Source organism: Pteronotus mesoamericanus, unplaced genomic scaffold (assembly GCF_021234165.1).
Source record: "Pteronotus mesoamericanus isolate MK-2021 breed Mesoamerican mustached bat unplaced genomic scaffold, CSHL_Meso_final scaffold_174, whole genome shotgun sequence".
Lineage (NCBI taxonomy): Eukaryota > Metazoa > Chordata > Mammalia > Chiroptera > Mormoopidae > Pteronotus > Pteronotus mesoamericanus.
The window spans coordinates 18,134,705-18,148,237 of NW_026555309.1; the positions used below are offsets into that span (position 1 = coordinate 18,134,705).

The 13,533-nt window shown below is 38.3% G+C and overlaps 1 protein-coding gene across 1 annotated transcript in view; it reads right to left on the minus strand.

Moving 5' to 3' along the window:
• Positions 1-661: 661 nt before the first annotated feature.
• Positions 662-13,533, minus strand: part of STK3 (serine/threonine kinase 3) — a 243,918-nt gene continuing 231,046 nt past the window's right edge. The window contains exon 11 of the mRNA XM_054590312.1: positions 662-2,027. Coding sequence (XP_054446287.1) covers positions 1,869-2,027 — 159 coding nt within the window. The 3' untranslated portion in view covers positions 662-1,868. The remainder of the gene's footprint in view (positions 2,028-13,533) is intronic.

Sequence of the window (13,533 nt, forward strand, 5' to 3'; positions counted from 1 at the left end):
AGTTTTTAAATCTTTGGTAAAGTGCTCATTCCGTTTGTTGATTTGGTTCCAGAGTTCATTAAACTGCCTATCTGTGTTTTCTTGCATCTTGTTTTTTCTGAAAAGCAATCTTGAATTCTCTGTCATTTAAATTACATATTCCCATGTCTTTATTTTCTGGAGATTTTTCATTTTCTTTCTGAACTGCCTCATTACTTTGGTTATTCACAGTATTTTATGGATTCCTTCTCTTTCCAGGCACCTCTGTATGAGTGGCACTGTTCTAGTTGGTTAATAAGAAGTCTTTCTATTGTTTTCCATTAGGTGGTATACTTCTCTGGCTTTTCAGACCTTGGTGGAGTGGTAAAAAATAGCCTGTGTTCCCTGGGAAGGTGGGTGCCTCCCCTGTGATTCGGTTTCCGTATTCCCAGGGGCCAACCCTGTAGGGGAATGTGGTGGGCAATGGGGCTCCAAATCTGTGAAATCTCAGTGCTGTTCTCTATAGCCAACTGGGATGGGCATGGAGCACAAGGGAGAAATAATCTATTCTGTTAAACCGCTTAAGATTCGGGGTTGTTACTGCTGCATAATCTTGCCTGTCCTGATTAATAATATACCTTCCTTACCTTGAAATGATAATTGAGGTGATAAGTAATAAAAGAAAAAAATTATAGAGATGAAGTATGCTGGGTGTCACAGTAAAATTTATTTGTCTTTATGATTTATACAAAAGAACAAACTCTGTCAAGATGGCCAGATGTAGCTTAGAAAATGACTGGTCCCAGTTCAATCACACAAATGTTCATTCAGCTTAAAAATGAGTTCCTTTATAATGATTTTAATCTTTTCTTTGTCAGTCCCCAAGGCTTGCACAGTTCAGCACAAATGTTTTTGCTATTTTATTATTGTCAGGCACACAATATTTACCAATTCCCAGGAAATAAATGAAATCAATGAAAATGTCCTGTGACAATTAAGCACATTTTCAGAAATAAATTTGATGAGCTTATTATAGTTTCACACAGTTGAGTTATAAGACTTACATATGAAACATAAAACAATATTAAGAAATTACATTTGTATTAAGGATTTATTTCTTTTAAAATATTTATCATACCTTTTTTTTTGTACAAGGGTTCCACTGATTTCTTTGGTATTAAACATTATTTAACTCTGACTAAATATATATAGTTCTATTTGTACCAAACATCAAGAATTAAAAAGTTAAAATTTCAGGAGGTAAAAATGGAATTAATGCTTCAGTATAAAAAAAACACCTGGCCCATGTGGGTACTTTTGCTATTATTGCTTTGCTTCTATTGGAAAACTGTCCTGGAAATCAAGGCATGTACCCCATAGCTCTCTGCTTAAAGTATAATTTGGTTGAACATTATTATCTATTAATACATCCTTATCAGCACCAAAGCTATCCTGATCTTGTTCTTAGAAGAAAAAAACAAAAAAAGTGAAATGGCATAAATAAATAAGTTTACCTAAGGGGATATAATAAATAGGCTACTAGATAAGAATAAAGAATATTGTAACATAAAGCCCTTCAGTGCTATACAATTAAACAATAGCTTTGGATTTTCAAAACCTCTAAACTCAGCCTTCATTTTATAACACAGCTATGGTGTGGGTACGTAGCTGGCAGTTACAGAGAAGAATACATTATCTGTTGTTTCATCATTTAAAAATGAAAACATAATGGATACTGTTGTAACTTGTGCCTTTAGGGAATTTACCTGGGTATGTACTAACTGGTTTTTGACAACTGCCTAGTTGTAGAGCACAAATCTTAGGGATTAAAAAGAAATCATACTATTCCTTCAATTCTTAGTGGTTTCTTAGTCTCCAGAAAAGTTAAAGAAACAGAGAAGAAATTAGACTCAAAAGTTTTGCTGCCTTCTTTTCTTTGCATCCATTGCATCTAGAATAGGCTGCCTCTTTGCAGTGTATCTTTGACGAAGCTCTTCTATTTCTCGTTCCATCATGGGGTCCAGTGCTTTTAACCGCATCTGTAGCTCTTCTAAACTTAGATTTTTTAACTGGATATAGGGGAAAAAATGAAAATATTAATATAGTAAAATTATTTACAGTTGGTTAAAATCTAGTAAGTTTTAGCATAACTATTTCAGCAAACTTGTTACATTATCTTTGAAATATAGTTCAACAATTAAAATAGAAATTCCTTCCATGAAGAACTAAGAAGCCACATCTTGAAAGAACCTAAATTAATTTGCAACAAAATTAGAAAAGAGCAAATGAGAAAAATTAGCTAGTAAAATATATACTTTTAAAAAAAGGCAGAAAGACAAATCCACCATTCAATGTCTGTTGGGAAAAAGTCCAACCATTGTTGATGTAACAGCAATGGTTTGCATGACATTGATGTAACCTGACAACGAAGGATGGTGGACTGGAATGTGCCTGCATGAACAATGACGACTTCCCTGTACTGGTCAGTGGGTGCAGTAGACATCATTGAGTGAGCATGAGTACGGTGTGGCCGCTGCATTTAAAATGACTGAGCAAGCAGAGCAACAAATCTGCATCAAATTTTGTGTTAAGCTTGAACATTCTTCCACAGAAACTATTCAGATGATTCAGAAGGCTGCAGCTGTGGGCAACTGGTAGATCGGCCGCTTCATCGCAACCACACACCTGCTCATGTATCACATCTCATGCAGATTTTTTGAGAAGCATCGAATCACCCAGGTGACACAGCCCCCTTACAGACCAGATTTGGTGCCCTGCGACTTCTGGCTTTACCCAAAACTAAAATCAGTTTCAAAAAGGAAGATATTTCAGACCATCAATGAGATTGAGGAAAACATGATGGGGCAGCTGATGGTGACGGGGAGAACTGTGTGAGGTCCCAAAATGCCTACTTTGAAGGGGACTGAGGTGTCATTGTCCTATGTATGATGTTTCTTCTATCTCCTTCAATAAATGTCTCTATTTTTCTTATTACATGGCTGGATACCTTCTGGATAGGCCTCGAATATGCTCAGCTCTCACATCCTCCCCAGCTATGGACTGTTAAGATGATCATGAACACTTGCAGAGCTCACCCAAATGCTTAAGTATTAAGCACTCTGAAGGTTAATTAGAAAATTAAATTACTTAGAATAGTTTTATCCTGAACATTTTTATAAAATAGGGCTTTTAATTTATAATTTGAAATATCCCAAACCTATTAAGTGTAAAGTTCTGAAATAGGCGTGGCCAATTTGAAAATGAAGTGCCATGTCAGATTTTCAACGCATACATTACAGTTTGACAATAATATTATAATTTGACTAAATCGGTGATTTCTAATCATTTTCATATCATAGCACACATAAACTAATTACTAAATTGCTGTGGCTCACCAATAATATATTTTTTGCTGATCTGACAAAGAAGATAGGTGTAATTTTGACTCATTCACACCAGATGGATAGCTGTTGTTATTTTTTTATTTGATAACCTAAGGGAAAAAAGGTCAGTGTTCCTGACTAACTAGGAAGTGTGTGTTTTAAAAATTACTGTGGTACACCTGTGTGCTTCTTGCAACACAATGATTGAAAATCACTGGACTAAATGATATAGTTTGATTACAATGATTTAGTTTGATTGCAATGGCTTCTGGGGACAGCAGCACATGTTTTACTAGCTTTCTGTGTAACAATAGGAGAGAGTTGTCATGCAACATGTATACGGTGCGTAAAAATCTGTTCTATATCAGGATCTATGGCATCTTGAACTTTATATGTCAAAACAGTAAAATACGAGATTATCTGCTGAGAAACATATTTCAGGGATGTCGTCTCAGGGCTTATAAGGGAAGTCCTGAGTATATAATCAAACACTTGTGCTTTTATTCTATTAACATTAAAAAAACTAAAACTCTGTTTTCTTTCAGAAACTGACTCTTAAAGCAATGGAGGCAGTCAGGTGGTTTAAAAAATCTGTTAAACAATAATGATTTACAGAATGCTATTACACACTCAGCATCTTGGTAGGTACTGTAAGGAAAGCAAGTAAGTATCAAACTATTTCCTTGCCTTAGGGAACCTACAAATTAGTTGGAAAGGAAGGCGGAGATTAGCAACTATAAACATTTAGGAATTGATGCAAGATCCTATAAAATTAAACCTTATTGTGTGTGGTACAAATTACAGCGAAAATTTCTTAAGTCCAGGAATAAACTTCTCGTGCAAAACTCTGCAGGTTCCTGTGTACATTTTCCTGAGGAGAGCAACCATTTTTATTTTTTAAACAGATTGCCAACAAAGAGAAAAGAGCCTCATTATAAGTTCAACAGAGAAAAGATCCTCTTTAGGGAGAGGGGACTGTGCTGGCCCTTGAACAAGTGGGTGAGCAGGGCCCTGAGGAGGCGCAGCCACACTGCGAAGGACTAAGGATATCAGCGAGCTCAGGCGGGCAGTGCCCTGGAGGCAGGCAAAGCAGGGATGGCACTTCTAGAAGCCTCCATCAGCTCTAGAGCAGGAAGATTATGTGAGAGTAACCCAGACTTAAGTTTTAAAATGGTAAAACTTGTGGCTTATTTTTTGTTTTAAGAAGATAACTATCTTTGGTTATTTTATGAGCCAAGCCAGAAAACACTGTCCTTACTTTACAGTCACATGTCAATTTTAACCAAAAATAGCAATTTTAAGCTTGATCCTCTACTCACTATACCTGGCCCTAAGAGATTCTTGGCCCCCAAAATAAAATCCATCCGTCACCACTGAAGATATCAACAGGAATGAGTTACAGACTCTGAAGGAAATTCAAGAGGAGTTCCAAAAATGCAGGATGGCAGTGTCATGGGGAAGAGGCTCCGGGATTATGACTCTCACGGAGACACTACTCACTTTGGTGTGTGAGAAGTTCTGGTATGTGCAAAATGCACCGTTATTTTTTAGTTATGTACCACCCAACAATTGAGCTTACTATATTACACTATTATATACATTTATACAGAATGTATAGGATTATATATTTCATTAATTTTTAATCCAAGTATTCATCATGCACATTATTATATGGTCGGTACTGTTGAAATCCCTATGAGGAGAGAGAATAAGCCACCAGGGAACCTGGAAACTTTCTAAATCCAAACCCAGGTGATGGTGTGTTGAAGGCCAACAAGACCACACACAGCCACATTTCTCCAAGAAAGACGTGCCTAGGTGCTCTCTACCTAAGATCCACTCTACTTTGGCTCAATTCAGCCCAGCTTTGACTTCCTACATCACATTCATACTTTATACAACACGACGACTCTATACAACAATTTACCATTTGATTCTAGAGTCATGCATTATTGTATTATTGATTTTTATGCAAGAGTTTTATGTCTCTACTCCAGATTTTCCGAAAAATATTTAAACTTTAGAGATTATACACACACAACTAGAAACTACTTAACTATACTGCTAAATATCATGACATGAAGGTGGGTAGATAAAAGAAATACAGAATAAATGACTCAAAGGAATGGGCTGCTCTAAGATTAAGAGAAATAACATCATAAAATTATCATTACTTAAAATTTCTTGCATTAAAATATTCTTGTAAATATCTTACACTCCTTTTACTGGGGCAAACTGCCAATAGTTTATAAACATATTACAGTAATAAACTGCATTCGGGGGAAGAAGCTATTTAGAAGAAAAATTTTTCTTCCCCAAGGCTTATATTTTCAATATGTAAAATTTGCGAAAACCAGGCCCAGGGTGTTGGAGAGCTGTTACCTGGCATTATTAGGGAACAGGTGCTTCCACAGAGGTAAATTCATGAAGTATTTAAATCTTCTTTAAGTAATAAAACTTTTTTTTCCAACCACTTTGCATAGAAAATCTTTATAAAGTATTTTACAGAATACGCTGCCTTCTAAAGTAGAAGACACAGGACTCAAGATGACCTTTCCCTGATGATAAGGATGATGGTCACTATTAATAGCTATCACTAATCTGTGCCACATAATAATTTTCTTTCATTTTTGGCTTTTTATCTTCATATGGGGGAAATCTATCAGCTCCTTTTCATGGCCATCCGTGGACATACACCTTCTCTCTATTTCAGATTTGTTAATCTATTGGGAACCAGAAAAACTATTAGTCTTAAAAGGCATTACACCGAATAAGAATAAACAGATTCCGAATGAAAGCCTAAGGCTGTTTAGGAAAGGTAGAGCCTGCCTTTAAGTGCTAAAGCAAGTGTAGTTGTTTCTATAATCCAATTTCAGATTTATGGCTGTGTAAGGTTGAGGTTACAGGAAATCTGACTTCCACATACGCTACATTTATAGCTATGTTTTCAGCTGAGCTGTCGGAGAACTTCGGGTGACTCATTTATTAAAATATTTATTGATACTTTCTGTGGGCCAAGCACTGTAGATACAGAGATGAATAAAACATTCTACCTCCCACAGAGAGCTTGCAATCTAGCTGGCAAGACAGGTCCATGGACAGCTAATTCACTGAAGGATGAGTAAACTGAGGAGCTAGGGCATGGAGAAGGGAAACAGCGTGAGCAGAGACGTGAGAGACGCACATACACTTGGCACCTTCGGCGACGTTGGCTGACTGCTGCGCTGTGTGAGGGTCCAGGGGCAGAAGAGAAGGCAAAAAGGGAGGGGGCCCATTGCTACGGGCCTTGGGCATGTTGCTGCCAACTTCTTGTTGACCAAAAAGAAATGTAAGATACTTTTGAGCACAAATGGTGACAAGATCATATATGAACGAGCTTCAGAAAAACATCTCCAATAGCAGGTGTAGAACACAGGTTGCCACGGGGCAAGTGGAAGAAGGAGGGCCCGTCAGCCAGGCTCCTTCAGCAGGCTTGTGAGGAGGTGAGGCTTGAATCAGGCAAATGAAAGTGGAAGACTGAGAAGAAGCAGGGGATTTGAGACTTGACAGTAGAACTGATAGGGTTTTTGTTGACTCATTATGAAGGCTCAGGAAGAAGGGAGGGTTAAAAATGATTCCTGCTTCAAACCTGGTGGACAGGGTAGAGACTGATACCATTAAGGAGGAAGGGCAGTTAATGAAACTGCTTTTAGTCCTGCTGAGTCTGAGACAGAAGCGAGGCTTCAAGGTGGAGACACGAGACGTGGATTGTAATTTGGGGATTTGGAGCTCAGGATGGCAGTGAAGCTACAGATGCAGACCAAGGGAGTGAATCATCAGCATTTAGGATAAAACAAGCCCTGGATGACGGTAAGATGTCCAGGAAAAGGTTTTCTCCTTGATCTTATGTTCTGTCTGTGGTTTTCAAGAGAAAATAATCCCCAAACCTTAGCATTTGTGGTCAGAGGTTCTTCTTATTTTGTTAATAAAACAGAAATATCAGTACATTTCTGATATGGGATTATTAAAATTATTTAAGATTATCCGGGATTACCAAATCACTTGTTTAACAGAAATTTAAGATATAAAGTTGGTTTATTAGTTAACCTTAAAGAACCTCATTACAAAAGAGAACCTTAGAGATGATCTACTCCAACTTCCTTATTTCAGGTGAGGAAATAAGAACGCGCTTGCTCTAAGTTACCCCTGGTTAGTGGCAGGGACATGACCTGCCCTCTAGGTTAACACTTCAAATTTGATATCCTTTCTTTTTTTTTTAGATTTAATTTGTTTATTTTTAGAGAGAGGGAGAGAAATATGGATGTGAGAAAGAAACATCTGTCGGTTGCCTCTTGTATGCACCCAGACCAGGGCCAAACCTGCAATCCACACATGTGCCCTGACCAGGAATTGAACCGGGACCTTTTGCTTTGAAGGACAATGCCCATCCCACTGAGCCACACCGGTCAGGGCCCAAGTTTGATATTCTTAATCTAGCACTGTCAGAGAGTTCAAAGTGTTAAGTCACCACAAATGGCAGGTATGCTGCGGAGATAATCCCAGGGTCTTCAACTTGAGCTGAAAGGTTTTTAAGCTTTCAGATATAAAGGCCACAGTGAATGAAAAACCTCACATATGACATTTTTATAGAGTAGTCTTCTAAAAAGGAATAAACTGCAGAAGCTCAGCAAGTGGTCAAAGAAGAATAGCCATCTTCTCTAAACTTTGGCCAACTGGAACACTAGGAACTCACAGCTCTCATAAAAATTTTGTTTAAAACAAGTGAAAGATTTTAAATAAAATCCCTAAATGTCTTAACAAGAACAATTAGATGACATAATAATTAGATGTTCATAAGTTAAATGAAAGAGAACTACTTTCAATAGGAGTCAACATTTTGTTTGAAAATTGGTATAGTTTGGATCATGACTGGCAGCTTGAATAAACAGCTCATTTTGTTAATGATAGCCCTGGATTATTACATTTTATCCAGGAAGTAAGATTACAAATCAGTACCTAAAAATATTATATTTCTCAATATCCCTTAAAAAATCCAAGTAAAAGATATGCAAATTGATAGCCTTCTGGTTCTTGCATAAAAAAGGGGCACAACTAATTCAAGGACATGAGAAGATGGAAAATAATATTAAATCAACCCACTGATATTTCTGACAATTCAATTTTTTAAAAAAATATTTTATTTATTTATTTTTAGAGAGAGAGGAAGGGAGGGAGAGAGGTAGAGAAACATCAATGTGTGATTGCCTCTTGCACACCTCCTACTGGGGACCTGGCCTGCAACCCAGGCGTGTGCCCTGACTGGGAACTGAACCAGTGACCCTTTGGTTCGCAGGCTGGCACTCAATCCACTGAGCCACGCCAGCCAGGGCTCAAATTTTTAATAATTAGGATTATTTCTGAACTTTCTGAGTACTGATCAGAAAGAGTTGCCAGTAAAATTTAGAACTTTAAGTTTATAAATCCTGCCTACTATAAAAACCTAAAACATCACATTCAAGTGATGAGAAGGAGTCACTCTCTCAAATAATTCCATTTTAAGAGCTCTAGGGGAAAACACTTAGATTTTAATAATATTTTGTTTTGTCAAAAATAGTACCAACTACATGAGAGTCTTTTTTAAAGTCTTAGTCTCAAAAAATAGCAGAAACAGTTTTTAAACGCATGAATGTGATAACATTTCAAGACTTTTAAGGGGTCCACAAGTTGCTAGTATAATCAGTCTGTCAAAAGAAACAAGACACCACCACAGTGAAGCAAATGGTCTTACATGTTAATGTTAACAGTTAGTCAAATAGTCAATCAAGAAAATCCTGTACAAGGTTTGCTGTGTTTACTTGGAAAACAAACTCTTACTTAGCAACTGTTTAAATAACTCTCACAGATGCTACAGACCTTATTAGTGGCCTATGATTAAAAAAATATGTATTGCTAATACTGTATCCTGACTCATCTATTTTCCCATCTGCTAGCAATTCTAACAATATGAAATATCAACAGAATGGCTAACAACAATAATTTTCTAAGGCAATTTTGAGGCTGAATTGCCTATAGCATTTTGTAAGATTTACCATTACATGCCTCAGACTGTTTTGAGTTGTATGTGGCCTGGAGCGACATACCCCTTTCTCCCCTAATATTCCACTTTAGCTCATATTTTTACTGTGCTGAAAAGAATCTGGTTTGGTTTTGCAAGATTGTTCATGGAGGCTGCCACACTCACTTTACTAAGGATGAGAGTGGGAAATGCAACAAAGTACTAGCAAAAATCCAGTCAGGTCCACTGATTAGTTTAGATGTATACAAATAGGTAAAAGGGCCATCTTCTGAAAAGACTGGGCAACAGGAGTAATAAGCAGTAAAACAAACAAACAAACAAATAAAACAGCAATAAGTTAAGGCATTTACTGATTTAATTAGTGTCACTGAGAATGATATAACAAAAGAGCTCTCAAGTTGGCTGAAACTCCTATGAAAGCCTTACATATACAGTTGTATTATGTATTTACAAAATAGTGGTAATATCTGATACTTATATAGTAAAAGCTCAATTCCTCACTGTAAATTCCTTTTATATTGTGCTCTTAAAAGTGGCATTAACACTAAGCCTACCAGCAGAACCTTCCTCCCCAAATAGATGCTATTTACCAATCTGTCCTGGGCTGAGTGGCCTCTGTCTCCTGACTGAACTACTGTAACTCTTCTGGGAGTATAATTGGGAATTGCCATGAAGCATCTGTTTTGGTTGTTTAACATCAAAGCATCTACAGTAAATTTAGGACATTTAGATTCTATTTTCATTCCCAAACAAAAGGGAAAAAACCATTTCTTATAGATATTAATGGAATAGGGGGGAAAGTGCCAATTACTGATCATTTACAATGTGTTACACACAGACCCTAGGTCCTGGCAGTCACTGAACTTCATGGGGTAGACTTTACTGGCCCCACTTTTTAGGTGAGGACGCTCAGAGGGACCGAGCAGCCTACGCTAGGTCACAGAACTAGAGGTGCTCATGCTGGCGCTCAAGGGCAGCATCAAATCCACGAGCCCAGGTTTGGACGCAAGACCACTGCGGGCTGTTTCTTGGGTCTCCCAAGAGCTATAAAAGCATTTCAAAATCCAATTACCACATAAAGTTTTTTGACATGCTTTTTTTAATATATTAAGAAAAAAAGAGAACCACTGCTTTAAAAAAACCCACCTTTCTTCTCAGTTTGTACCTAGAGAAGTATATTACTTATAAGATATTAATGTTTTGGTTATAATTGGCCTTATGAAATAAGTACATACTATTTGATCAGCTCTCTAGCAAAATAAACGCATTTTTGCATAGTGCTTTGAAATAGATGCCATAATTTTATCAATAAAAAGAGATATGCTGTGACAAAACCAATAAGACATGCCCCCTTGACAAACAAGCAAGACTTTGCCTGTGTCCATTCAGACTGTCTCTTAGCTGGTGTGCTTCTGTGCTCAGCTCCAGCAGATGAGCTACAAGCTGGTGTATTACTGCAATGATTCTGTCCTGCAGAAACCTGAGCCACCCATGCAAAAAAGAAGTCGTGAAATTTTAGTCATATTCCTCAATGGCAGTTAAACACTCATTCCTTTTATGCTTTTCAGCTTCTACTAAGCAGTTTTGCCTGCTAAAAATATCAGAAAAAAGTTAATTCATGCATAGCTCTGCTATATTGTAAACAGCTTGAAAATTCTGAGTAACTTGAAACCAACTAGTAATTAAATCTCTCCAGATCTATTGAAAGGCAGATGAAGAAGTTCTATTAGCTTTGACTGATATTTTATTTCAATGATTATGATAAACACTTTGTTTGAATAATTTAAAACATTGATAAGTCCATAAATGAGGGATTAACAAATTCAGCGATAAACTTTACATACTTTGTTTCTTTAAAAATTAACTATAGCAAAAACAAATAAATAAAATAAAAATACAGCAGATCCTCGAATAACATTTCATTCAATGTCTGTTTGTTATGACATTGATCAGGGGGAAAAATCAATTGCTGGCCAGGACAACCGTCTGAGTGGCTTCCCCTACATCCCACAGGGGTGCACGGGGGTTAACTGGCGGGCCTGCACGGTCGCAGCCTCAGAGACAGTGGGTCTGCCTGCGGCCGGCCCTGAGACGGGGGGTGTCCGGTCCCAGGGTGGCTCCTCCAGCACCTTGAGCTGCAGGAATGGACTCCTGCCACCTATAAATCTGAACTGGAATAAATGGGTTGGAAAGAATTCTCTGGTTTTTATTAATCTTTCTTGAATGTATATAGAATTCACATTTATTGCAATGTTTAGTATGAGAAGTACTTGAGATCTTTACTTAGAAGTTTGGGGATGTTTTGTGGCCAGAATTATGTTGTAGAAACTTAGCTCTTATTTATTAAATATCAATTAGCCTATAGTAAAACTGATCTTATTATATGTCGCTTCACTTAGAGTTGCAGTTTCCAAGAACCTATTAATACAGTTAAATGAGAACTTGTACATGATTAGTCATGGGAGATCAAAAACATTTTTAAAAAGTCCTCCAAATATATCTGTAATTAGCTTATTGGGAAGTCAAAGCTCTGTATAACTAAAATATAAACTTAAAATAGTTTCATTTTTTTCTCCAATCATACTTTTCCAGCTGTGCTATGCCAACTTCCCTGACACATCCCTTAAGGAATCTTAGGCAGATCTCACTGATTTCTCATCACTTTTAATTAGTAACTTCAGATCAATTACAAACTTCAATTTCATATTAAATATATGAGGGGGGACTCCCAAAATACCAAAATTATCTTCTGGGGGGGGGGGGCCTTGTAGTCCAGGCTTCCTCCACTAGGTGAGTGTTCCAGGATCCCATCTGTATCAGCGTACCAGCTGGCGTTGTTGTGAGAGGCTGTGAGCAGCTCTAGTGAATTTTTTTGAAGACTCTTCCAACACATTTGTCCATTTCATGATGTGTATTTACCGGCACACCTGCCCACACTGCGCGCAGCTTCAAAAGTTTTCACCAAAAGCGTCAAGGCCACTGTGCCCCACCCTCCCTATTCACTGGATCTCGGCCCGGGGTGACTTTTTTTTTTTTTGTTTCTTGGGATGAAAAAAGTCCTCAAAGGGAAGCATTTTGCTGATGTGGAAGAGGTGAAACAAAAAAAGGTAGAAGCACGAATAGGCATTAAAATTGACGAGTTCAGAAACTGTTTCGAGCGGTGGAAAAAATGTCTTGATAAGTGTATTGCATCAAATAAAGAGTACTTTGATGGTGACTGAAGTTTTAAGATGTAAGAATAAAGACATAATTTTTTATAAATAAATTCCCATTTCGGGGGGTTCCCCCTCATAGATCTTGTCCTGCACAGACAGACCAAGAGACTTGCAGCAGGAAGGGATGATGTTTGTATCTAGAACCTTCTCCCAAATCTTTTCAAGGTCTAGCTCCTCTGGTGTTGGGGGCTGGGAAGGAGACAGGGACCTTTGGATGTAAATGATTACTTGTTAGTTGGGGCAAGTTTCCCTGGTCTTGCTCTGGCTTGGTTGATTATAGCGGTCTGTGCACAGGAGGGGGTGCATGTGTGCGCGCGCACGGGTGGATTTCCTGAAGCGGTGGTGGGTATTACCCCGGTGCTTACCCCTCTTGGAGAGGGGTGGCCATCTGGGTTGGGGGTTTTGTCTCCTCTGGCTTGGGAGTCCTGTTGGCAGCCTATGACTTCTGACCTCTATTTTTAGAGCCACAAAGATCACAGAGGTTCTTCTCCACACTTTCCACCCAAGGAGCCACGAGGACCCCAGGAACAGAAGTCCCGGCCTCCTCTTTGTTAGCACACTGGTCCTACACACGGTCCTTAGTTATCTTGTCGTCCTGCCTTCTATCTCGAGAAGTCTCCTGCCTACAGAGCTCTTTGGAAGGGAAGGAAAAATCTTCTATGTCTGTTAATATATCCTCCAACCTCAGGAACTTACTCACTGAGCTCTGTTCTAGTGGCACATCAGTGGGTTCGCAGGTTCAACCAGCTCAGGCAGCAGCTGGCTGGGACCCATGATGCCAGTCTCCCAGGAGACAGTGCCAATCTCTGAATGGCTCTCTGGAAGCCCACTCCCTCCCCTTCCTGACTTTACGCAAGGAGAGAGCTACTTTATGCCCCTTCCATGAGAACACTAGACTGTGAATTCCATTAGGACAGGAACT